Source organism: Echiichthys vipera (assembly GCF_963691815.1).
Source record: "Echiichthys vipera genome assembly, chromosome: 22".
In the NCBI taxonomy this organism is placed as follows: Eukaryota; Metazoa; Chordata; class Actinopteri; order Perciformes; family Trachinidae; genus Echiichthys; species Echiichthys vipera.
Genome location: NC_139847.1, coordinates 5,831,359 through 5,859,339, shown reverse-complemented (window position 1 = coordinate 5,859,339; position 27,981 = coordinate 5,831,359). Strand labels below are relative to the sequence as shown.

General features: G+C 42.8%; 1 protein-coding gene across 1 annotated transcript; it reads left to right on the top strand.

The window, feature by feature from the left end:
* Positions 1-28: 28 nt before the first annotated feature.
* pcp4l1 (Purkinje cell protein 4 like 1) lies at positions 29-27,981 on the top strand (the record flags this gene model as incomplete). The annotated part of the gene is made up of 4 exons (XM_083936888.1): positions 29-56; positions 1,199-1,503; positions 16,983-17,037; positions 22,197-27,981. 4 exons carry the CDS (start codon positions 29-31, stop codon positions 22,328-22,330), a joined length of 522 nt encoding a protein of 173 aa, XP_083793014.1. The 3' UTR covers positions 22,331-27,981.

Here is a 27,981-nt window from a genome sequence, read left to right as displayed (position 1 = left end):
ATAGGGGACCTTTAAATGGAACATAAGCATGTACAGAGGCGTATGGGCCTTTGTCTGTAAGTGGCTGTTTGTTCATCCACCCGTGTACGTCAGCCGTTCCTTCTGAATGCAGCAGAAACGTTGTCAAGACAACTGCGGTTTTGTGAGTGTCTTCAGGCATCAACTAATGAATCTTTTCTTCATTGTTTGTATCTGGAGAGAGTTTAGCAGCCTTCAGATCCCCCAACCAGGAGTTTGGGATTTCAGTGCTGGATGATTTATGACCCAACAACGCCCTCCAGTGGAAACACTCATCTGAATGACACTTTTGAAATACTCAACACCAGATTAAGAATATTATTATTATTATTATTATTATAGTTGTTGTTATTAACTATCAGTGTCACTAATAAGATAGGCTGTGAGAACATTAAGTAGCCTAAACAACAGCACTACTTATTCTGTCAATGAGGTTGATTTTATACACATTAAAATGCTCTCCAACAAATAAAGTCAGCAAAAAAAGCCTGGACAAAAGCGGATGTCACTGATTTTCCTTTCAAAATAAAATCCAAGAACGCTCAGGCTTGATGTTTGAGTCTACCATAGACAGTGCAAACAGAATATGTTTTTATTTCTTTAAAAGATGATTTAAATAAGGGCGTGATTTTGAAATTATTGCTGTTTGTGCGTTTCCGGTTTAACAAATAGGATTTATTTTGAACATAGCGAAAGGAAGTCGTGGACCAGTCATCCACGGTTGGCTTTATAAAAACTGAAATGTGACATATTAAATGTAAAATTATTATATGAAAACATCAGTTGTGATGCAGAGTATTCATTTATTTTGTAAAGGATGCACCTAAAAGGAAGTGTAGCCTCCATAAATGAATTTGTGAAATATCTCCTTTTATGTTTAAAGGACTTCATAGATTTCAAAGGAAATAAATAAATAAAAATAAAACATCAATTAGCACAATTTCGTGAAAGGGAAAAAGTGTTAAATGCTCCGGGGTTACTCTTCTTATTATGTACCTATTAGCCTACATCCCTGTACTAGGGCAATAGTCTGCTCCCTGGTGACTGGTTGAGACTGAGTGGGCGAGACAGAGAGAGAGAGAGAGAGAGAGAGAGAGGGAGAGAGAGAGAGACAGAGAGAGAGAGAGAGAGAGAGAGAGAGACAGAGAGACCTTGTTGCCCATAAACCGCACCGTTACAGGCACTGAAGCTTCCTTCCATCATCTGTACCGGAGGAGAGCTGAGCATCACTTCTTCACTTCACCAGCCCGCCGCCGCTGCTTTAACTCGGTCTCGGAGCATCCAGAGGCGACCAGACTTGTTTTCTCTGCTCCTCACATCTTTTGTCCAGCTCTCACACACCAGTGCAGCAGCAGCAGCAGCCCCGGCTCTTCGGTTCTGACGCGGACTGAACACGGAGAGAAGCAGAAGAAGCAGAAGAAGAAGAAGAAGTCCACTCCTGCTGCAGAACTCCCATTACGCGCGCGCGTTTCCAAGATGAGCGAGGTGAGTGCGCGCGTGCTACAACATAAATCATAATTGGTGTTGTTTTATTTAACAATCGGTGTCAGGTGCTAGTGGTCATTTTCATCCCCATCATGTTAAACCCTGTGTCAGCAGCATCGTGTTGGAGCCTACTTGTGTAGAAACGAACCGTCATTTCACTCCAGCGGGCATGCGCACGCAGTTGAACCTGGTGTTAGAATTTGCGCGTCCTCAACACCAATCACTCACTCACTCCACACACACACACACACACACAAACACACACACGCGCACACACACACACACACACACACACACACAAACCCATCGTCATCCCAACCCTCCAAAAAAAAAACCCGCAACCAAGGTGCGGTTAAGAACAAAATGTTTCAGCGCAGCGCTCTCCTCCACTTCTTGCTTGGCTTTGGTCCCAAGTCTGACAGAAACACTGCATTGAGAGGCGAGCAGCAGCAGCAGCGGCGGTGACACCAGCTCACATCGCCTGTGGGCACTAAACTGAACTGAACATCTGGTGGAGCATGAGGGTTTCCCCAAAGTAGGGTCTGGGGACCCGCTGGGGGGCGTTGTGAGGGCTACAGAAGGTCTTCAATTTGAGATTTCATGAACATATTACATTAAGAGACAGTAGAAAATAACAATAGTATATTTAAATATATAGATGATTCGCCAAAAGATGAAACGCCGTGTGGTACGTTTTGTTGGTAAGAGCCTGTTTTCCTCTGCAGTGCACACAAGAAAGCTACTTTACATAAATCACACGGTGCAAAAAGTACTTTATTTCCTGCAGAAGCACTGCAGGGATCCTTCCAAACCTGGCTGCATATGCATCATTTCTGTCCTTGCATAATAAAGTAGCTTCTTTGTGAGGGATATGGGGCTCGATGCAGCAGGCTCAGTGCTACTGGAGGAAGACTTGGGGAGTCATGTAAGATTAAAGCAGGCTATATGGAAGTTTATGCAGATTAATGATGAAGAGTAAAAAAAAAACATGTTTTATTACTTTGTGTGCACTGAGATGCTTCCCAATTCTTCCCAATGGAGAGTAGAGCTACTAACATCTCCAAACGGAAAAGGTGTTCTGACGTCTGGCATACATGTAGTTCAGTGCTCTGTTGAGGCTCTCGGTCAGTGCTTCACACCTTCTTCTGCGATACTTGTAAGCTAGGTTTAACCTGCAGGCTGACCCCGGAAGAAGCTCTCCGGTAGAAAAGAAAGGAACGATTTATTGCTGGTGCAAAAGCCTTTCATTCCCACCTCTCCTTGGACCAACAGCTTGTGTAAAATCTGCCTGATATTGATACGAGGTGGCGTCAGGGTTGTGTTTCTTTACGTCGGCGTTTACGTAACCTACTAACTCATGCGGCGTGGTGTCCCGTCAGGAGGTGCAGCGCCTGCCTCTAAATTGATCAATCCCACGTCGATAAAAATAACGTCACAGAGGTCCCTGCGGGGCGATTATTCTCCCTTCTCTGTCACAGAAGTAGAGCATTGCTCCGGTGGGACTGTTCATTTGGTGCACGCGCTCCGTTTCTACGGTCGCCGGCCCCCGGGCAGATGGGAAGAGTCAGTGTCTTTTGATACGTAGCAGATGATGCCACTGCTGCACACGGGAGATTTGAAATGTTAACAGAGAACGTGTGATGGAACAGCTGCCGGTCACTGCTGCGGTTCACCGATAGCTTGAAATCACTGTGTTTTGGAGGCCTGCACTCTCCAGAGGGTAGTTTGACATGCCACTTATCCTTCAGTGTGTCCGCACAGACATCCACTGATGGAGGAATCCTTTTACAAAGTTTCCAAGTTACGACTTGCTTTGTTTATGATGACGCTCAGTCGATTAATGGACCACCAGAAGTCGAAGACGGAGAGTGAATTAGCTGCTATTTTGAGAATCGAATTATTGTCAAAAGGTATTTTTCAAGGAAAAACCTTCTAGTTTGTCATGTATGTTTGAGGCCAGCCTCATGAAAGAAACAGCCGTAGAGGTCAATTGTACAAGCAGCAAATAACGACCAATATTTACGTTTTTGTTAGGTGCTGCCCTCTAGTGGCCGTAGTATTTTTTATGGGAGCCAACCCAGGAACAAACCGAGTTAGTACAAAGTAAGGTGACGTAGTGCTAGTGCCCCGCATACAAGGCAAGGTTCCCAGTTTGGGATCAATGAAGTTGATCTTATCTTAAGTTTGGGGTTTACCCAGAAGACCGGTGTTTGTGTCCCGTGTGAAATCATGTCAATGGAGACTTTTCTTTGCTACAGACGTAAGTCTATGACGTAGTTACGTTATAGTTACATCCATGACTTATGTTCAGCCAATCCATGATCTCTTCCCAGACCTGACCAAGTATTTTGATGCATAAACTTAAGCACTTACATTTCACAACGTTCACTGCTTGTTTGAAACTGGGACTGTTCCATTACTGTAATATTGTTAAAAATCTGCCACTGCAGCCGCGTGTCACGGTCAACTGTTTAAAGCGGCCACCGTGCGGTCGTTTCATGATGTGAAACCCCGCGGTCATATATGTCATTTTGGGAGTCATTGGCTATCCACTAAGGCTGCCATTTAGGTGTGAGGACGTGTGTTTGATTTTAGGCTGACTATCAGAAAACCAGCTATTTGAGGACTGTAAGATGCATCTTTTGCTATTTTTGAACATTTTATAGACCAAACGATTCATGGGGGTACCCGAGAACCAAACAAGTATATTAATTTATTCTAAAACTGGCAGAAAAATCAAGTGTTGAGTTAGCCGATTGCTAAAGTCGACGTCGTTCTCATGCATTTTCTTTCCCCTCCAAGTAAAAATGGGCATTTTTGAAAACAAGATGAGCCTTTTCCCTCAGTGTTTGGCCTGAAATGTTAAATATTTTATACCATCTGAATGCTGACCTGGTTAGCCTCGCACATCCTCCTCACCAGCCTGTAATCTCTGGCGGACATCCGTGCCATCCTACTCCTAACGCGCGCCATTTGGACGGATACAAGTTGAACCGGTGACCTCGTGCATTAGCCTGCGGCCATGTCACAATCCCAGTGGACGAGGCACTAAATGGAGTGTAAAAAGCCTGTCTTGTTCAGTTTTAAACCTACCCCCCTCGACATTTGATCCCACAAACGTACATGCAAAAAATTCCCGTAGCGCAGACACATGTACAGAGACTTAAATGCCCACTTTGGGTCCACGCAGAGAGCATGCAGGATGTGATTACCGTGACGATTTGTCAAGCTGCCTCACAATCAATGATAACATTTAATAACTTATTACTACGAGAACATCCCACGGTAGATAACCTTTATATCCGCTTCCTCTTGTTTTAATTTGCGGAAGAAGTGTGTGTGTGTGTGTGTCAGAACTCTCCAGTGAATTCATCCTATCACAGTCTCATTGAAGTAATGGCGATGAGCTATCACACTGCACCTTCCCACTGCTTTGACAGACTGTCTCCTCCAGCTGAAATCTTGTCACCCACTGCCTCATTTCCTCCTCTTTCTTTCCACGAGCTTCTATTCATCCACCCCCCCCCCCCCCTTGCTTTTTTTTTCTCCCCTTCCCTCTAAAGCCTCGACCGTATTCTCCTTAGCAACAGCGAGAGAGGACTCATGCAGGGTATTAACAGTTGCATGCGCACATCCGGGAGCTAACATCTGCACAGCGTGAGGCGCAGAAGAAGTCAAATAAGAGAGAGGGGGAAAGAGGGGGGGTTCGCCACTTTTAATTTGCAGGAATATGAATGGAATATGCGGGGGAATAAAACGAGGTTGTTATGTAATACGCGTTTGGCCGCGGTTCCACTTTTTGACAGCTGTTTGGCGGATTTTCCGTTTTTATCCGCGCTCGCTCTCAAAAGCATTAGGAAGAAAAATAAGAAGTAGGTTTAATACTAAAAAAAAAAAAATCCAAATGGTGCCTTTGTGTACCGCAGAGCACACACACACACACACACACACACACACACACAAGTAAGAGAAAGGTAGCGTTCTAATTATGCTGGTAATTATCACTTAGCAGGCTTACCCCTCACAAAAAGCCACCCTATTGCTAGCAAGCTGGCAGGGGATAATTACTGGGGTCTGATGTGGCTCGGAGGCCAATCTGAAGCTAGTGAACTAAAAGTGAAAGAGCGCCTATCCGTGTTTCTCTTTGTCAATCTGTCTCCCTCCATCTGTCAGTCCCTCTCTCCCACTTTCTCCCTCCTCTGCATCTTCCGTCAACCCCCCCCCCCCCCCTTCCAACTGAGATTGTACAGCATCTGGCATGTCTGGAAATCACTGGCTTTCCCCTTCTCCTTCATGGAGGTATAATCCTTTTATTTCTGTCTATAAATACATTTCTGCTGAGCTTTTAGAGGCTTTCTGCGGCCTCTTTCTCCTTCCCCCCTTCTGACAGCAAGTGCAGCACTAAGCCCTGTGTGTGTATGGCTTAAGAAATGTATTGTACGTTTTCAAGACGACACCGTTCCGGGGTTGAGCGGAGACGAGCACAAGCGGAGGAAAGGGACCATTTAAAAAGGAGGTGTTTTTTTTTTCTATTAAAGGAAACCTAAATATGTGCTGTCAGTACAAGCACCTGCTTTTCAGTCACTGTTTTTCTAACCCCACCATCAGCACTCTTGTCCCCTCCTTTGGTCTTCTATCCAATCGCCTGCTTCCATTTCCCAAGTGGGGTGAAGTCGTGATTGTTTAAGCGATATCAGACACTGAAATGCGAATAGAATAATGTTTGGCAACTGGGATGCGTGCTTTGAATTTCAATTGCAAATTACTTTGAAGATGTCAAAGCCACCGCTGAATTTTCCTTTCTTACCAGCAGCACTTATTCCTCTGAACAAGCACATGAATGTGACTTTAAGAGCAAAAAATAAGAGAAACATTCTCTGCAATGGCTGGGATCTGTATACTTTTCATAAAATTAATTTTTCATCACTTCGTCTAGGGATTTTACTTGAATTTGTTCAATGTGTCAACTACTCACTCACTGTTTTCTTGCTTTGTAACTATCATTACCTACGACAACTGGCTCATGCTAGCCAAAGCTAGCTATTTGAAGATGTCAACTTGCTTCCAAGCTAATGTGTATGATAATCTTATAACCTTACAACAACATTCGACACGCTCATGAAGGTTTTTTCCGTATTTATTTTAACCACAGATAACAGCTACCACATGACTGAATTTGCATCATAACGTTAGCTACAGCGTGTTAGCTGTATGGACAGTTGACTCATCTAATGGGAAGTGAGCCGGCTAACGTTGCATTAGCTAACTTTACTTGTTTCTTTTAGGCTGTCATCAGAAAATAGCTATCTGAAGATGTCAAGTTGCTTCCAAGCTAATGCGTACAACAACATGCAACCTGCTCATAAAGTTATTTTTAATATTTGTTCGGACCACATATAGCAACATGAATGAAATTGCTACATAACGTTAGCTACAGTGTGTTAGCTGTAAGGGCAGTAAACTCATCTAATGGGGAGTGAGCTGGCTACCTTACTTTAGCTAACATAACTTCAGTGTGAAACTGTGACTGCTAAGTTACATAGAAATGTCCCATAATTAAAAAAACGGCCACAGTGCGGTCGTTTCATTATGTTTAATACAGCGGTCATTAGCATTCAACCTAGGCTGTCGTTCAGGTATGAGGATGTGTTTGGTTTTCATCAGATAACTAGATATTTGAAGACCTCATGTTGCTTCTAAGCTAATGTGAACCTTGAACAACAACATGCAACATGCTCCTAAAGTTACTTTTATATTTATGTTGACCACATATAGGAACACGATTGAATTTGCCACATAACGTTAAGCTACAGTGTGTTAGCTGTACGAGCATTCGACTCATCTAATCGTGTTGCGTATATATAAACTGTTTCAGCTAAAATGTAAAACTGCAACATTCAAAAATCAATTACATAATAAAACATATATACTGTCGGTTCTATAGATTCTGACGCACTCTCTCAGTGCTTTTTTATTCATTCCCTTTTCTATACCACGTCCCTTCACACACAGCTCCAGCCATTATCCTCATCTACCCCCAGGAATCATAACTATTTCTGCATTGCTCTCTCACCGCGAGGACCCACACCCACGGACTTATATAAAGCCATTAACTGGCATTGGGCTATTTTTAGTGAGCAGGTACAGTGTGCTTCAGCATGAAGAGATTGTTAGGGCTCGAGAAACAGAAGCTGAGGGGAGATGAACAGCAGAATTTAACAGATGGAGGAATGGGCTCCGCTTTTAAAAATAAAAAGGAAGCACAGATGTGTAATCGTGATGATTAAATGCATCAAAACCGAGGATTTTGTTGATCACATTCACTTTATACTTGGACGCAAATATTCACATTGAGGGACAGAGAAAAGGATTATATCTATGTAACAGGACCTAATGTATAGGTTAAGCTATTAAAATGGAGCCAAACGCACACTTAATATTACAATGCATCCATGATAAGAACATAATCGTAGCCATCATTATGGCTTTGTTCTGTCTGTCTGACCGCATCTTATATAGTGCTCATTCAAATCACATTAAAGGGTAAAGTTCATTAGAACATACAGTCCATCAGAGTTCGTAATTAAGCTCTAAAAAGCAGCAGTTTGGATGAACAGACCTGGCTGCGTGGAGCATCCAAAGAGCTTAAAAGCTCGGTCCACTTAATGTACAGAAAAGAGCAGCTCTGAGCAGATGTTCAGCTCGTACAGTAGCAGAAACTCGGCACCGACGCACATCTGGCTGCCCCGGCCAAACCCAGACCTTTAGCTGAGAGTCCTCAGAGGAGGCGGAGGAGGACAGTGAGGGGGAATACAGCGTAGATGAGATGGAAACAACTGGGTGGGTGTCAAGTTGAAGGGTTGAGTGCAGAAGAGGAGATAAAAAAGAGAGAGGAGTATGAGTCTGCCAGGCTTAAAAAAACGTAAGCACTTGTGGAAACTATAAGGTGAAAAAAAAACAAAAGAAAAGCCCCCGGTATGGCATGTTATGTAAGAAAGAGATGGATAGTTGTAGACAAAGACATCCCCAGCCAAAGCCTGCTTCCCTTTTTTTCTTAAAAGAAAACAAGTCACCTCCAACAAATGATGCATCCTTAGTTTAGCGCGTAATTATTGCACCCCGGGGCTACTTAGCACTTTTCGTTCCCATTTATCTTTTTGCCGTGTTTCCCATGACAACATTTTAATTTCATCATTACGTAGAGACTGAAATATTGTTTTTTCATGCATGGCACTGAACTATCTCATAATCTCTTTATTGTCCCGTCGGTGTTGCATAAGAGTCTAGTTGGAGTCTATTTTATGCTCATCATGGGGACATGTCTCTTAGCAACCATAGCAAACGTTTAATTATGATCGACTGGAGTAATGTTGGACCAATTTGTAAACTGGCTGGCTCGAACAAACTTAAAGTCTAAGCCTTACTTTATGTGTATGGAAGAGGATAAAAACATATTTGTATTTGACCATGATTCAAGGCAAAGTGCCGACCTGACGCTGCTTATTGTTCCTATTCTTTGCCATTGTCAAGCTCTTCCACACAGTTTTGTTTTCATCCATTAAAAAAGTTCCTACAGTGGTTAAACACAAGTATAGCTGCTGTGGACAAGCCAAATTAATGTAATGCTCATCCAGGTATTTCTACCAGAGTTGGATAAATCCCATGAATAGGGGAATGAAGAATTGGCGAACACATGAAAGATTATAGGAAAATCAATTAATGCCTCCATTAAACAAAGTCCACCCATCCATCCATTTTAATTCAGCTAATCCGGGGCTGGGTTGCAGGGGCAGCAGGCGAAGCAAGGTATTCTCGATGTCACGTACCCAGCTATGTTTCCCAGCTCTGTGAGGCGTTTCCGGTCCAGATGCTATATATAATCTCTTTACCGTGTCTGGGTCTACGTGTGGGCCTCTTACCGGTTGGACGTGCTGGGAAAACCTTTAACTGCACGAGCCCAGGAAGCATCCTGATCAGATGCCTGAGTCACCTCAACTGGCCCCCCTTTCGATGCGATGTGGCAATGGCTCTACTCCAAGCTCCCTCTGGATGTCTGAGAGCCTCACTCTATCTCTAAGCCTGAGCCCAGCCACCCTGTGGAAGAAACTGATCCCCCAATCTGATTCTTTCCGTCACTACCCAAAGCTTCATGACCATAGGTGAGTATTTGGGGACATAGATGGATTTGTGAAACGAGGACTCAGCTCCCTATTTACCACAACGATCCAGTACAATGCCCGCATAACTGCTGACACCACACCAAAGTGCCTGTCCGTCTCACACTCCATTTTCTCGTGAACAATGCCCCAAGATACTTCAACTCCTTCCCTTGGGTCAATCCCAACCCAGAGTGAGTATTTCCCGGTAGAGAACCATATAGCCTCAAACTCGGAGGTACTGACAGCCATCCCAACAACTTCCCACTCAGCTGCAAACTTCCCCAATGCACACTGGAGGTGACGTTTTTTTTTAAGCCAACAGAACCACATCATCTGCAAAGAGCATGGACGCAATTCTGAGGTCTCAAAATGGACACTCTCCTCCCCCCGGGTGCACCGCGAGACCTTGTCCATGAAAATCAAACAGAATGGATGAATTGATAATTAATGAAAGTCCTCTACGGTAATAAACTGAATTTCGTTGGGTTTTTGGACTGTTGGCTGGCCAAAACAAGCAGTTTCAATGTCAACTCGCAAGCTGGGCAAACTGATCAAACTGGTCAAAGATGATCCATAGTCCCCAAAATGATGACCCTTAATTTTCCCCCTAAACAGACAACAAACAGACAGTTGAACAGTGAGCTGGAATGTGACTTTAATCATCTCTGACAATTGCAAGCAGCTCTCTAGGACCTTATGTAACTCATTTAATATTTATTATGTTTATTCCGTGAAGACTTGGGCTTTGAGATCAGGGGAGGGGGAAGAAAAGGTTCCAGCTAAGGAACGGATAAAGAAATGTGACAGGAGTGTGAAGAAAACAGCTCGGAGAGGTGTATTCCCCGAAGGAGAACTGGGTTGTAAATGAAGTGCATCGCATCGTGTGAGAAAAGGAAAGTGGAAAGTGTGGTGGGGGGGGGTTCTTGCCTCTGTATATGTGTGTACAGTACGAGCATGTGCGCGCGTGCGTCCATCTGGACTCCATTTATGCCAGCCGAGTCTTTTCTGAATAGACCGTGTATGTTCCAATCTTTCTCACTGAGCCAGTCTGCAAGCTTTTATTTTTTTTATATCTCCCTCTTGTTACAATGCATGTCTCTCTCTCTCTATCTTGCCTCCCTCTTCCTCCATATGTGTCTTTCTCTCTCTCTATCACCTTCAGCAGCTCCCCAGGGCAGGCTGTTAAATGCTGCAATCTGTCTCTGTCTCCCGTCCTTACCCTCCCTCCCTCCCTCTTTTTCCCTTCCTCTCAGCCTTTATCCGAGGCTCATGAATCACACCGCTAACTACTACATGTAAAAAAGGGAAATCCCTGACTAAAAGCAGAGGGTGGAGGGAAGAGGGGTGATAAGGACATATCCCAAGGGGGAGGGGGGGTTAAAGCCAGCTAGTCATTGGTGATTAAGAGGAGGAGACAAGGGAAGAAGAAGAAAGGATGGGACAAATAATGGGAAGATGATATGTGGATCATTATATGAGGATATAGGGGTCAGGGGTCAATTTTTAACTTCATTTCAGTCTATTCAGAAAGCTGTTTCTCTGACACCATTAGAAGCAGAAACGTCTTTGGGGGAGAAAAGTGCTGAATTAGAAGCAAATAAAGGTTGCTCTACTTCACATTATTACAGTTACTTTCTTACGGGAAGCTGCGCCGCACAGTAACATTAATCTTCTGTCGATCACACAGCAGCTTCACTGGAGCAAAAGGGGGTTAAGTGCCCTTCAAAACTAATGGAGGTGGGAGGGGGAAAGTGTGTCTGACATGCTATTTTCAAGCAGGATTTCCCAGCAGGTCCAAATCACAGATTTGACAACCTTTCCCTTCAGTCACATGCCAATTTGTTGTTTGTTTTTTTTGTTTTCTTTAAAATACACAGAGATTTAGTTTGGGTTTTAAAAGAGACGTAAACTGACTACTACCGTTTGACCCCCAAGAGAAGGTTGAAGACATGCAGGAGGATGAGGAGGGAGCGAGGGAGATGCAAAACAAGAAAACGCAAGACGGCTTCGTATGATGTACAAAAAAAGTTCTGCCCAAAAACTTGTATATCTTACAAAACGGACCGCAAGTGGACTGTGACGCCTGCTTTTGGTGTCGGTTAGGCTTAAGCCCTATTCGGACGGGACTAGTTTAATGTGGGGACGTGGGGTAAGGTCATTTTTACCAGAGGTTTTAGTCCAGTCAGAATGCGCCATGTCATGAATTATAAAGGAGAATGTCAGTAAAAATGATGGCAATTTTCACCTGCTGTGAAACGGTCCTGTAAAAAATCCTCAGGTAAAACTAATCCCGTCCAAATACGACCCTCTGTAAAAACATATGTGGATATTTCATCATGTCCCATCAATGCGTAGTTTCCACATCTTTTTGAGCATGGAGGCACCCGAAGAAGCACTTTGACTTTTTTTAGATAATCGATTCTGTCCTTTAGTTTTGTGTTTACTTTTATTTTGTGATATCAGGAAGCTACGCTGCGTAAATCAACTAACCCTCCCACCTCTGGTAGAATACAGGGATTTCTTAATCCGCTGCGAATTGGCCATTTACATCATATATACTATATTATTGTGAGGTAAGGCTATTTTACCCCACGTCCCAACATTAAGCCAATCCCGTCCGAATAGGGCTTTAGGCACCAACATGACGTGACAGTTATTTTGCCTATAAAAGGTGACATTCAGGGCATTACAGCGACTTGGTTAGGATTAGAAAAAGAGGTCGTGGTTCGGCTTAGATCTTCCGGGAAATGAAAGGCAACCCGGCGTTCACCCGAGTGAATTCATCAAATTTGCGAGTCATTCTTGAAGAACTGATAAAATGGGATATCGTAGGCCTACTGTTTAGTGACAAAGGAATTGCAATATCTTTCTCGTGTTGGTATACTTTCTATTAAATCTAAATATCTTATCAGTCCAAAAGTAACACTTGCAGCATGGGGTGACTCTTCCTCGTCTCTCACTTCTCAGTTCTAAATCGTCGCTCTCTTTAAACCGACTCTATCTCTTCCTGGCACTTCCAGGGGGTTCTCAGCATCTCTTTTCACTCATCCGATCCCATCTCACCGCAACTGGGTTCCGGCGTACCCATGTATTTGTCAGCCATTACCGCGTCATGGTGTTTTTTAGGTCACCAACTGCACACATTAGACCTTATCAGACTCTGTTGAGAGAGGATCTTTTCTGTGTAAAAGCCCGTTTTCATGTCTCCTTTCGCCGAAAGCTTCTGCACTCCTCACCGTGTGATGTGTACTAATGCTGAACCTCTTTTCCTCTGCAGTGTCTCACCCTCTTGCTGCAGACACTCACTCATATCTCTGCAGTCTCTCTCTCTTTCTACCTCGCCGAGTCTCACCGTTTTTTTGTGTTTGTTTTGTTTCATCTCCTTGTTCTCTGCGCCTCTCTTTCTGTTGCACCTTTGACGCTCATTTCTCCTTCTTCCGTTTGTAGTGCGGTGGCTTGATGTCTCAGTATGACTGCAGTGCTGCAGTAAGATGCCCTCCCTCTAATGGGGTGAATAATTAGAGACAATAAATTGCAGTTTTTTCTATAAAATGTTAACTTGGCAGATCAGCTGCTGTGGATTTAGGCTAATTTACTTTAGCCAGTCTTATAGAAGGTAACTAGCTGCTTTTCAGGGTCATATTTGTATTTTTCGGGTCAGTTACAATGGGTGTTACCCATCAGCTACCCATCAGCTTTAAAAAACAACATTTTATGATATGTCAACTGTTTATGCTGCCTGCCGGGAAATGTAACGCCCCTTTTCATATACAGAATCAGTTACCACATATATGGAAGCTAGCCGTGTTAGCCGTGCAACATACTAACGTTAGCTTTCACAGGTTGACCTCCAAAATAAACACCAAAACAGCATAAAAGTGGCCAAACTTACAACTTAGAGTTTGAGCCTGTGTGTAGCAGCATGACCAATAGGGATTCTTCTACGGAGACAAATTCCGTAAATTCAGATCTCTAATAACGGCCGACACACTAGCATTCAGAGCTGAGCACTGCCAACCCAGATTGTTGGTAGGGCTCACGTCTTAATGCAAGTACTTCATTATTTGACGCTTTGGTGTTGTTTAACATGACTCTAAAACATTTAAACAACATTTATAGGTCAGAAGAGATGGAAAAGCAAAATAGGTCCTCTTTTTCTTTTTTAAAGAGAATTTTTTGGGCAGTTTTTCAAGCCTTTTATTAGATAGGAAAGACAGGAAATGGGGTGAGAGAGAGGGGGAGACATGCAACCGAGGGCTGCAGGTTGGAGTCAAACCCATGGCAAATGCCTTGAGGACCTTAGGCCTCTTTACATGAAGCGACTGCTCTAAACACTGTGCCACCGGCCGCCCAATAATAATAACTCTTTAAGGTTAGTTTGGTAGTTTTTGCGCGTTTTCCCAAATCTAGGGTCACCATCTAGAAACGACCATCAATGTAATTCTTTTTATTATTGTTTTTATTTATGGCTGTATTACATTTAGCTTCTTTTATTTCCTGGTCCAAGTGTTGTGCACGCTAACTCCCTTCAATAGCACTGGGACACTTTGTTGAGTCATGGGTATAGGGGAACCGAACATTCTCGTTGGATTTAAACTCCAGAGACTGCAAGGTGAAATAATAATTTTACGCTTCAAGGAAGACTAGGCAGCAGGGCCTACGGGTGGACGTCTCAATTGTGTTTTGCTCGATTTCTACAACAGTTAGCATCGTCAGAATACATAAGACTGGAATAGTCCCCCTTCTTTATTTCATATATAGTAACGCTTTAATAATTTAGTGACATATTGCGTGCCAAACTGGAAATACTGTACATCTGTGCTTTTCCTCCAACGTTGCACTCTCCCCACTTGTTCTGTAACGCCCAGCTGTCCCTACCTCTTCCTCCTTGCCTGTCATTTGAATTTCTTCTCTCCCAGTTCTTTCCCTTACCCTCTCTCCTTGTATCTTTCTACGCCTCTCACCCCCAGTATCTCGCGTTCTCCTACCAGACAACTGTACACACTCGCAGCCACTGAACATTAGCTTTTTTTTCCTTCCCTGTCTGGCTTTGAACATGCCCCACCGATTGGCTGTTGACCCGATGGGTTTCTTTTGCACGTGTGCACACACATAAATCACACACATCATGCTCACACACTGTACGAGCAGAGAAAAACTCCCACACACAAAATCAGCACACACATGCGCTCATGCATGCTTGTAGACATACATAGGCACACACACACACACTCTTAGACCCTTGCTGAGTTATTGGCAGGGCCGGAGTGACAGGCCTCTCCCCATGCACGCTCGGTTGGAGATTGTGTTATGCATGGGCCATTTGCTACGTGGATCATAAAATGCAATAAGGACGGAGTTAAGCAGGGCTAGACGCACACACACATGAATATGCATGCAGACACACACTTTGACATCTCTTGTTTTTGTTCTCCATCTGACACGAGATTGCATAATCGCAGAATGTGTCTAAATCTCTCACCTCGTCTCCTTACAAGTCCCTCCGTCACTTTTCTTAACTCCCTCTCCTGTATCTGACTCACATGTCCGCAAGAGTCACACTAATGGTGCGATGGCAGAAAGGCAAGTGGAGCTTAAGAGAGGCAGGGAAGCTGTTAGAGGTATGACAGCTATTGGAGGCTTGAGTAAAGATAACATTTTTAACAAGGGAAATGAGGAGTGAAGTGTAGAAGTAAGAAAAAATAAAGACAGCTTAGAGGAGAGTGTAAAATCTTCTACTCCAAAAAAAAAATCTCTTTGCAACAGGAAGTCACGTGTTGTTGCACCTCATGGCATAAAAGAAACACCTATAGCGAGGTGACAGTGACAATCACAGAGCGCAGAAGTTTCACAAAAATGGTCCGGCTGTTGAGTCAAAACGTAACGGCCGTTTTCAGGGCCTAAGCTGGTCCAAGCCTAGTTTTTCTACAGATCAGTGCATGGATGGATTACTGAACAGCTCTACCGGGTAGAGGTTTAAGGGCCCAACAAGTCAGGGGCCCTGACCAAGCCCCCACCACAGCGACTTTCTGGTTGATCCAATATGGACGTGCCAGTTCTTCGAGTGTCCACTAGGAGTAGTTTGCACAATAGAGCAGTTTCTCATTGACCCCCATATTAAACAGGCCGTTTACACAGCATAGTTAAACCTGTTTAAGGCCTGGGACAAAAATAAAAAACATTCTAGTCTGTATGTTTAGGTCATATCTCCATGACAACACTGAGGAGGTTGAATTTTTTTGCACCAGGCTAGTTTTTATTTTATTAGAGGTTAAAGTTTATGAGTAATTAGGGACGTGGCCTCTTGAAGGACAGCTAGCCTCTGACCCTCACTTCTCGGAGGTGGCAGGGGGGGGTGGCAGTACAGTCTCTATTATCACTTTGTAAAACCTACATACAAGCAAATGTCAAATATTTGTCTGGCCACTCAACAAATGTAATTATCACTTTTCTTTTAGCTTTGTTTTTGGTCTCCACCACGAAATATCCGTCTCTTTAGCTAACTGTGTTTGCGTCGCTAACTTTTTCTGTCTACCATGGTGAAACAAACTGCTGCTGCTGCTGCTGCTGCTGCTGGAAAAGCGGTTGATGAGATCTACGAGGCTGAACTGGAACAGAAGGATTCTAGAGAGACAGAAAAAGAAAGACAGATGAAAGATCATAGGGATGATAGCCATAGTTTGCCCCCTGTCCTTTCTGTTTTTCCTCTCTGACTGTAAACCCATGGCACATTTGGCACTTGACAAGATGCAGGAGAACCTGGCTTACACACACACACACACACACACACACACACACACACACACACACACACACACACACACACACACACACACACACACACACACACACACACACACACACACACACACACACACACACACACACACACACACACACACACACACACACACACACACACACACACACACACTCATTCTGCACAGTGACGGTGTCGTTTTGACTCCCCCACAGTCGCGGTTCCAAGAAGACACCATACAGTCTCCTGCTTCTCATCCAGTCTGCCAGGAAGCGCTTTTGAGCAAAATATGAGACTATCGGACTGCACTGTTTGGCAGTACGACATCCGAGAACAGATTCATCCACAGAGTGTGTGTGTGTGTGTGTGTGTGTGTGTGTGTGGGAGCTGCAATGTTTATTATTAAAACCATAACACTTGGACCATTCAATTAGGACTGAAAACACTTTTATTTGACAATCGAGCTTTATTGTTGTATCAACAGAACAAAAGCTAATGCCCATACAACATCTTCGGTTACATCACCTTTCTCAAAAAGTCTTGTTCTTTCTTTCTTACAGCTGGCATCCACTAACTCTGCTAACAGCAGCCAGACGACTGCAGCTGACAACAAAGGTACGTCGCAGTTTTGTTTACCCTCTACAATGACCTCCAACTTGCTTTAGGGACAAAAGATTTCCGTCCAGATTGAAGCAAAAGCAGAACGTAAACCTGCTGCAGACAAAATTTGTTGTTTTCTAGTCTCAACTAATACAACAATGTATTGGGAGAAAATAAAGTCGCAGATTTATGAGATTTAAAGTATCAAATCTAAGAGAAGAAAGACGCAGATTTATGAGATTAGTAGATTCCCCACAATTTTCCATACTTGACCCTAATACGGCGTCGTACAAAAAGGATCAAATGCAAGTATCGTTTTACTGGAGAAGTTTCAGTAGTTATACAAATAATACTGATAATAATAACAACTTTATATACTTTATACAGCACCTAAGAACAAAAAGCTTAAAGACAAAAGTTTACAAATTGCTTTGACAGACAAAGCCAAGGAAAAATCGCATACAAATCAATACACATATACATATTTATACATCAACAAACAGTAAAAACCAACAAATGAATAATAGAAATGAAATGAAATGAACAGATGATAAGGTAAACAAAGACAGTAAAAAGAAAAAAATAGAATAAAATTAATAAACAAATGAAAAAAAAAGACGAACACTTGGCACTGGGTCATTTCAGCCCTATGACTCATGTCCACTGTTGCAAGATTTGGCAACTTTTCTGACCCTTTAACAGCTTCATTGATTCATCTCATCTCATCTCCTCTTAGCCTCTTATCCGGGGTCGGGTCGCAGGGGCAGCAGCTTTAGCAGGGGACCCCAAACTTCCCTTTCCAGGGCCACATTAACCAGCTCTAACTGGGGGATCCTGAGGCGTTCCCAGGCCAGTGTGGAGATCTAATCTCTCCACCTGGTCCTGGGTCTTACCCTCCTCCCAGCTGGACGTGCCTGGAACACCCCCCTAGGGAGGCGCCCAGGGTTCATCCTTACTAGATGATCCTGAACCACCTCAACTGGCTCCTTTCAACGCTAAGGAGCAGCGGCTCTACTCCGAGTTCCTTAAGGATGCTGAACTTCTCCCCCTCTCTCTAAGGGAGACTCCAGCCACCCAGTTTCCATTGAGGTTCTGAGGGTCTTCAGGCGTATTTGTACTCGTTTCTTCACTCGAACAAACATCAAGCCTGCAGTTGACTTACAGGCATATTAATAAACCACTTGTTTCTAATATTTTATTAATTGAGATAATAGATAAAGGGTGCTACAGAACGTCTTGCTTTTGGTCCATTACAAAAGACAAAGCTGTAGATAGACACATCTGTTGCAGAGAACCAAACTTGTCAGGGGAATCAGACACGTGCGTAACCGCCTGAACACTTCTTTTCTGTTCATATGCGTCTTTTTTTCGTTCTCTGCCCTGCTCTCTTTTCTCCCCTCTCCGAGCTTCCGCACCCAAGGAACTTGATATTCTGTTTTATGGAGGTCAGGCCGCTGATTTTCCATGAGCTAAGCAACCAACGCAAGGCAGTCTTTTGGCAGGAATCACCAGTGTGTCAACCAGGGAAAGTTTGCTGCAGCAGTGTTTCGCTCATCAATAACCAATTCCAGCACTGCAGAATTTATCATCTATCAGTGCACCACCGGCCTGGATCAGTCAGTGCTACGGGGTCGCTCATTATGTGAAAACACAGTCTTATTTCCCTCTCCACATCTCTCTCTCTTTCTTCCTTTGGGAGTTCTTTTATAATATTTTTCTGTTTTTGTGGAATATTGCACGAAACAACATCCCAGAATCTTTTCTCTCATCCTTCTCATCTCTACCTTCTTTTCTGTCACCTGTCCTTCCTCTTCCTCTGCACGTGCCTAAAATCCCCTGTGCATGCATGAAGGTCTTTACATTCTAGCCCTAAGCTGAGGTCCACCTGCTGTGCTGGCTACGATGCCTCGCAGCTAGCACACATGTATGAATATAATGTACAGTGGAAATGTAGACGCCCGGAGGCTAATCATAGCGCTGGGATGCATACTTTTGTTTCTGGAGACACAGCGGGCTACAGATTAAGAACTGTTATAGTGAGTGGAAAGCAGGTTTTCTAGATAAGTTCAAATAATTTGGACTAATTTTAATGCAGTTTTTAATGTTCTGCGTACAATAAGTGCAATGCAACAATGAAGCAGGCTACAGCGTCTAATACGCCGTCGTACCAGACACATTAGCCTACATGGCGTGCAGCTGTGTCTGTGTCGATCCTGAAGCCATGTAGATCAACAGGGAGTGTTAAAAAAAAACCTTTTTCCACCCTTTAATCTCATGAATTTGCACTTTTTTTTCTCGTAGATTTTCTACTTTTAATCTCACAAATCTGCAACTTTTTTCTCGTAGATTTGCTACTTTTAATCTCATAAATCTGTGACTTTTTTCTCGTGGATTTGCTACTTTTAATCTCATAAATTTGCTACTTTGAATCTCGTAAATCTGCAACTTTTTTCTTGTGGATTTGCTACTTTTAATCTCATAAAACTGCGACTTTTTTTCTTGTGGATTTGCTACTTTTAATCTCATAAATTTGCAACTTTGAATCTCGTAAATCTGCAACTTAATTTTCTCTTAGATTTGCTACTTTTAATCTCATAAATCTGTGACTTTTTTCTTGTAGATTTGCCACTTTAATCTCATAAATTGAAATATAACCCCCCTCCCACGTGTCCGTATATATAAATATTTTTTCATACTTCGCCCTAATAATGCCGTCGTACAATGGAACGGTTTTAATTCCCAGTTTTATATTTGTGATGATGTTATTTGTGTTTATGTATTCATGGTGTAAACACGTTTTTATTTTTAAGCATGAAACAAATCACACTGTTATGTTAACTCTAAAATATTTGAAATATATAAATATATATATTTATATGTATACATATATAAAATGCAGTTACACAAGTACCTTCACAGAAAATAAATTTAAATTCTGACTGAATTTTATTCTTAAGACAAATTCATTAATAATTCATACTGTCCTCATGTGTCAATATGAATGTGGTTTCTTATTTTCTATTTAGTATTTTTACTTTTTATGCAGTCTAGTCCCTTAATAAGCCTGACCAGCCTTTTCTTTATTATTATTTTTTACATAAAATCAACACAATCCTTCTTTATCATACAGTCAGTGTGAAGCATTTACCTCTTATGAATAATGTTGGAATATGAGCATTTAATTGCAGTAAAATGTCAAAAAAAAAATGTCTTTCAGCACTCTGAACATGAGAGCAACTGACTCAGTCTGTTGACATTTTTTAGTTGACTGAACATTTTCGTCTTTTTTATTTATTCATGAGGAATGTGCTCTTCCTCTACTGACGAATAACGGCATCATCTTTGGCGTTTGGGCTATCCACTCTGTCTTTAATGAACACAAGATTTTATGAGATCATTCTGCGTGACAGGATGTGCTGTTTGTTCATCCACACAATGTGGAGTCGCTGCAGATTAGACCGACACGCGGAGTGGCTTTTAAAGCACCATCAAACGCTGACTTGTAACTGTCAGTGAGGTACATTTATGTGTCTGTAGCTTTTAGCTCCGTCTTTGTTATCGTTTTTACTTGTCAAATTAGAGATGGGATGTCGGAGAGGCTTGAGCGGTTCCAAACGGGTTCCCAGGGTCGGCAATATCCTCTAAATATGACTCGTTGAGGAGACGTTTCGAACGGTTTTATGTTCTCAGCAATGTTTTTCCCCAATACGTGGTTAATCTATGTTTTTCCTGGGTCAATACATTGAAATCAGCCATCCACAGTTTATAGCCTTCTGGTGTTATACTCCTTGAAGAGTACGCCCTTAAGACAGTTTTCTTGACTTTAGACTTCTCTTTTACAAGTTTGTATCAAGAAACATAGTAACTTGGCAAAGTCCAAACCACCTCGTGTGTTATAACAGTCACTTTATTTTTGGATCTTTATGGACTGGGGCGGGTTTTTTTTTCACAAGATTAATTCACATGTGAATACATTTTTTCAAACTGTTGTTTTTGTCAGAGGACGGCATGGTGGTGGGTTGGTTAGCACTGTTGCGTTTGAGTTTGCATGTTCTCCCCGTGTCTGCGTGGATTTTCTCCAGGTTCTCTGGTTTCCTCCCACAGTCCAAAGACGTGCAGGTGTTAGGTTCATTGATGACTCTAAATTGCCCGTAGGTGTGAATGTGAGTGTGAATGGCTGTTCATCTCTATGTGCCCTGTGATAGACTGGCGTCCTGTCCAGGGTGTACCCCGCCTCACGCCCGATGTCAGCTGGGAACGGCTACAGCCCCCCCCCACGACTCCGATAGGGACAAGCGGTTATGGATGGATGTTTTTGTCAGTACTTTCACACAGAATGCGAATATTATATAGCGGAAAACAGGCATGAGGAATATAAAAATAATAGCAAAGGAACTCCTTAATCACATTTAAGACAGCAAACGTTACCCCTTTAACGTTGACAACAGCAGTGCATACCAGATTAACACATTGTGTTCTTACCTTTCACAATAAAAGCCCTAGACTGCCTAATGCCGCTTTCAGACCAGATGCGATAGACACTACGAAAATCGAAAGAAAAGCGAGTAATGCGCTGCTTGATCATATGTGGACCATCGCGCCCAACACGCAAAACGTGCCAATTGCTTCATCCACGCGATGATGATGCGGACCTGCCCACATAAACATTATTCACCCAGTTTTTTTTCTCTAATCAACCATGGCTGAGATAACCACCGTTTCTGCATTATACCTGTTGTGGAAGTATGAGATATGTCACCTCCATTGTTGACAGGTAGTGCTTCCGCCCTCCTCCCTTATGATTGGCTGACACACAACAGCGTCACGCAATTTGGCTGAAAAGTTCAATATTTTCAACTTGCACGTTGGACGTGAATATCAAACGATTTCCATATCTCTCGTGATGCTCGTAAAGCGCCAGCCGCCTAAAAAACGCGTATGTAGATGTAGAACGTGGCAGACCAACCCTTCCCTTGTTGTTTATTCATCACGCCCCTGGTGTATAAAGGCCTTTTGTCAGATTTTTTTCCACTACACGGAACAATCCTAAGTTTGGTCAAGAAGAAAATCGATAGAAACACTACTAATAAATTGTAATATTGACATGTGGATTGACTGACTAACACTTCTTGTCGACTCTGCTGTGTATTAACCTCAACCCTCTGCCCCTCCAGAGAAGGCAACAGCAGCGAAGCCCCAGGAACAGGAGGAAGAGGAGGTCGACATCGACCTGGAGGCGCCGGAGACGGAGAAGGCAGCGCTCGCCATCCAGAACCAGTTCAGACGTTTCCAGAAGAAAAAGAAGTAGAGTGACTGATTATGAAAGAAAGTTAAATGATAAAAAAAAAAAATGTAAAAACGAACAAAAAAAAAATTCCGCAGATGTACAGAAATACAGTAAATGATTGAGGTGAATGGTTTGGTGGGGGGTGACGGAGTCGGAGGAGGGATTTTAATTGTTCAGGATTTATTGTCACATTATGCAAAATGTCATGAAACGCCTTTTTGCATGAGAGATCGGCCGATATCAAGGACGAGGGAGTTGGAAGGGGAAAGAAAGAAAGGGAAAGATGAGGAGAAGAAAAAGGTGGAGATTTGGAAATTTATAATCTAGCATGACGAAATACTGTAACCTCCCGTCACCGAATAAACCTTCGCAAATGACCCTACATATCACCCGTGTGTCCCTCGATGCTCACTAACATACGACACGCCCCGCCCATCCCCCTCCCCACAGTACCTTGTCCTCGCTAGTCCTGCAGATGCAACACAAGCCCCGCGCACAAGCAGAGTGAAGTTACAGATTCTTCTCTGCTGACTGACGGAACAAGCACACGTCCTTCAACGTCGATGAACCAGGAACGCACAAAACAAAAACAGAACACAAACAGAAGCACACTCTCTAGTTTCTTTTCTTTCCGCCTCCTTCGGCCGTCACATGCTTTTTCTTTTATTCTCTGTCTCTTTCTGGGAGGATGAAAATAACACCGAGTGACTGTCTCAGGTGTAAAATCACCTCTGTATCACCTCCCCTTGTAGGCCAGATATTGAGTTGCCTCTGCCAGTCTGAGCTCACAGGTGACGGAGGTGGTGGTCATGGAAACTGGCTGCTAACTCGCGCAGTCAGAGGCAATTTGCTGCAGGCAAGATCAATATGTGATGGAAAGTAGGCACACGGCGTACTCACACGAGTCGTTAACACCTCTCCCACGCGCTTCGGCCCCGTGATTGACACATTAGTGAGTGATCATCAAGTGTTTATGTCCACAGCGTCTCCATATTTTAACAGCCCCTCAGTGAGACCTGATGCTTAATATCAATGAGCGCAGGGCTTGGTGGGAATCTATTCAAATACCTACTCATTTTAAAACAACTATTCAAGTGGCTCTAATTAAGTACGTGCTATAAGATCTGAAGTGGCGGCTGCGACTGAATAATTTCCATTGTTTGTTTTAATTTGATTACGCTAGCCACGGGGGTTTGGCAGCAGAGAAGTCTGGCAATGTAAGGTGATGCTTTGTCTCAGATCTTATTTGTAAATGGTCTTTTCTCTTCTGCCAGAAACAGTTGAATTAAAGCAGGCTTGTCATTTATGGCTATTGACAATCCTTTCTGGCACAATTTTTTGTTAAGCCTTACAAAATATGATGAAGTTATTCAAGTTTTAAAGTACGCTTTGCTGTGTCTTGGATTTACTTTTTTAAAACTATTTTTATAGCTGTATCTAGCTAGCTAAACAAAGTAACAATAGCTCCATGAGTTGATCCTGGGTGACTTTTAGCTCTAGCTAGCTAAACAAACTAACATTAGCTCCATGAGTCGATCGTTGGTGACTTTGAGCTCTAGCTAGCTAAACAAACTAACATAAGCTCCATGAGTCGATCGTTGGTGACTTTTAGCTCTAGCTAGCTTAACAAACTAACATTAGCTCCATAAGTCAAGCCTGGGTGACTTTGAGCTGTATCTAGCTAGCTAAACAAGCTAACATTAGCTCCATGAGTCTATCCTGGGTGACTTTTTGTCATGCACAAAAAAATTAAACTGAGCAAAGTGTTGATTTGGGCCTTTCAACCACATCTAATGCTCTTTGATGACATGATAAAAGAACTCAATCTCCATAACAAATTAACTTGATTTGGTTCGCCCCCCTCTCAAAAAAAAAAAACACAACACAAAAGTCTGAACGCCGAGTGCATTGTTATCATGCTGCAGCTTATGGCCTCTGTATGTTTCTGCTATCTTTACACAACCAGGAATAGCTTTGACCTCCTACAAGCGTGAAACCATGCAGGCCCAAAATACAGCAATACGTTTGCTTGTCCGTACGACCGGCATCGTATTGCTTTTTCCGCCGTAGGTCAGTGTTACAACATTTAAACTGTATCTGTCTACGGCTGTAGAGCTCTCAACCACGCTCGGTGTTGGGTTACTCAGTGCCCCAGTGGGTAACTAAAACCTCCCCACCCTTAAATAAACTCTTGATAATGATTCGGAGCAGATGCCAGCAGCGAACCTGAGCCCTGTCAGCTTTACGTCAGACAGACAGAAAGAAAGAGAGACACTGCAGCTGTTGGACCGAGACGGAAAGAAAGACACTGAACGAGACTGCAGCAGTAAATACGAAGCACACTGTACAAATTAGTTATTACTACAATAGACACATAATGGGATATTTGGGACAACACACACACTGACACACACACTCCTGCTTCATCCATGTTCCCGCCCCTTTCCCTCTCATGTATGTAGCACACTGAACTGCTTCTAAAAACGCCAGACTTACTCTCCATCGCTTTAATAATAATCTCACTAATTACTAGAATTATTATTGGAATGTAACCTCTTTTCTATTTCGAGGACAGGGAGCGGTTGCAAAAAAAAACACCGCAACCATCCGCCATCACCGCCCGCTCGCTCTTCTCTGTCATAGACCGACCACTTCCCCCTTCCCTCACAGTGTAGAGGAGATTTGTTGATGACATCAGCTGAGTTGGATATCAAACCCCCCGTTTTTTCTCCCCTCTAACTCAATTCGACATGGTTTTCAAATAATGACCTGACATTCACTTAGTAAAATGGATTTAGGTGGATTTGACTTGGCAGGCATTGTGAATAGACACCTCGAATAAAAGCATAGCTTCATGTAAATGTTTAACAAAAAGGTAAATCTGTGTGGGCCTGTCCAGCGTAGATACATTTGTGCCTGAGCTGACCGGATTAACAAGTTGCAAAACAGCCCAGATAAGCTTAATGGACATGGCTGAGGTTCGACCTTCTTTGTGTGCATGCACCTGCCTCGTTCGAGTCCAGCTGTTCGACATCTCTGAACACTGTACACTTAGGTGGTGTTTGCAGGGGCGTGTTTACGTGGAACACTCATTCTCGAGTTAAAAGCCCAGAGCACACTATATTCAACCAAAGTTTGAGACATTTCAGTAGACTGACGGATAGCCATAGGGGTCCATAGAAGGCTTCCTAGCTGCCTAACGATGAAAAGCACATGACTAAACCTTCCTTGGAAAATAAGGAAAACTCTACAGAGCAAAGAGTGGAAACACAGTTAAACTCGTTAATGATTTGCATACTTCACATGAGTTTTGACAATGTGTATCAATCAATGCAAAAACTACTTATGGCGGGAAGGGCACTGGGAGTGTGCAGACCAAATGCCTCATCTAGCCATGTTAAGTCAAATGTAACTAGTGTGTCCACCCCGTGTTATGGATCCGCTCCAAAATGTAATGGGTTCTTCCTTGGCTCATGCCACCAAGTATCATGAAAATTGGGCCTGTAGTTTTGCCGAAAACCTGCTGACAAACAAACAAACAAACCTCTTCCTCCTCCACATTAAGGACCCCTTCAAAATAAAACGACTTTGCTTTGACGTTTGCGGAGGCTTCAAAATGGCAAAATACATTTTAGTCATTGGAGGAACAAGGTTTTTCAAATGTTGCACATTTGCATTATTATAATGATTTATTAAGCAGCTAACACCAATTTGATCTTTATGTAAAAACGGCATCATTAAGTCCACATTCATCAAAATGGTGTAACACCTTTAATAATAAATTTACTGCACATGCAGATTTTGAATAGTCATCGTAGGACCTGTTCAGGAGCCGGATCCATGATGTTAATGAATACAGAGTCTCTGTCTGCAGGCTGTAAATAGCTACCTATCAGAATCTAAAGAAGCTTAATGTTGCTTGGCAACAGACAACTCTCAAGAGTTGTAGCAAGTAACGCCAAGCTGGTCATTGCAATGTGAAATGTGACTTGTGATAAGCCCGGTGGATTTGAGGCGATTAGATAAAAGAGGTGGGCCTACAACTGGAAGGTCACAGGTTGGATCTGCAGACATGTTCCTCATGGCATTGGACGTTTTTTCTCTTTTACTTGTAGTGGCTGAGGATTACTGTAAACTAAACGCCGGTATTAGAAGGGAGAGAAAGGAGTTTGATACAAATTCAGCATCAAATGGAAAGTTCCCTTTGGTCAGTAATGAGTTTGCATATAGTCAAATCTAAAGAAATACAGTTTAAATCTCTTTATACTACGATCAAGCAGGGATATCACTTTTTTCTTTGCGATTTCACTCCAGCCAACACCTTTACCGATCCAATAACCGACCCTTTTGTTTCTCTATAACAGCTAATCAACTGTTAATAAGCCATTTGTGTGGATGCACTTTGCTAACATAGTTGTTATCACGTGACGGATGCTGCTACTTCAGCATGTTGTTCAGGATGTGCAAGATGTTTCAGGTTAGATTTGTCAAGGAGACATTTTATTTTCTAATATTTGATTCAGAGTTCAAGCCTATTTTCTAGACTTTTAGCTCCTATACTGTGCCGCCACAGAACACTTTCTTTCTTTCTTTCTTTCTTTCTTTCTTTCTTTCAATCTTTTTTCCCGCTTTGCTTTGTTCGCCTGACCTCATTTCACTCCCCCACCCCTGAAGGCAACGAAACGAGGGGTTCGGCGAGCACAGCGCGGTCGCCGTCGAATGTGGAATTAAAAGCTTGTATCGTTGCTGTGATCATGAATGGAGCAAAGCTGCGCATAGTTTGTCCAAGATGGCTTAAGTGAAGTCCCCACATCCTCCTTCAAAAAAAACCTCTTGACGTCACGGCAGACAAGAGCTTGGCAAACAGCGGCCAGTGCTTTTGTACATACCCTTTATATACTTCAGTGTCTGTACAGTGTCTCCCCAGATCCATGCTTGCCGACTTAATATCCTCCTCTGCTTGTATATGTTTATCTACATCCACTTCTTATTATGCTTGACAAGAATATAATGTACTTTGATAGTGAAAAGTAATTGGTGCGGTATGCCAACAGCGGATATTTGGGCACAGCTTTACAGCCTAGAAAAGACATCAAAGCCATACTTTAGAGAACAAAAACATGTATATTTAGATAATCTTCTCTTGTACATCCCTTCTGTTATGTTGTCTGTAGTGCGGCAGTCAAACATCCCAGAAGAAAATCCAGTGCATCCCCGCTGAAATGACCATGCTCCAAAAAGAAAGCATGTAAAGTAGGGTTTTAGTTTGTGTTTGAGATGATTGTACATTCACAATGTGGCGTTGCGGCGTGGGCTGACCCTTCACAGCGTGGCCAATCAGTGACCACCGTCCTTTCAGGGAGGCATCTGCCAATCAGGAAGCTCTACAGGGCCCCATCCCACAACCCACGAATCTCCTTATTGCCTCGTCACTTCTTCTACCATGATGATTGATGCTTTATTTATTGCTGGTTGTATTAGATTATGTTTCTATACTTCATGTGGATACCTATGTTGTTGTTGTTTTGTTGTGTTCCTGAAGTGAAGGCATGTGAAATTCATATTTGTATGTTTTAGGCTATAAATTCCCTGTGTATTTTTGACATTTCAATCTATGACGTGTTGTTGGACTTTTAGAAATGGTGGCTAAGGTGAGAATGCACAAGAACACT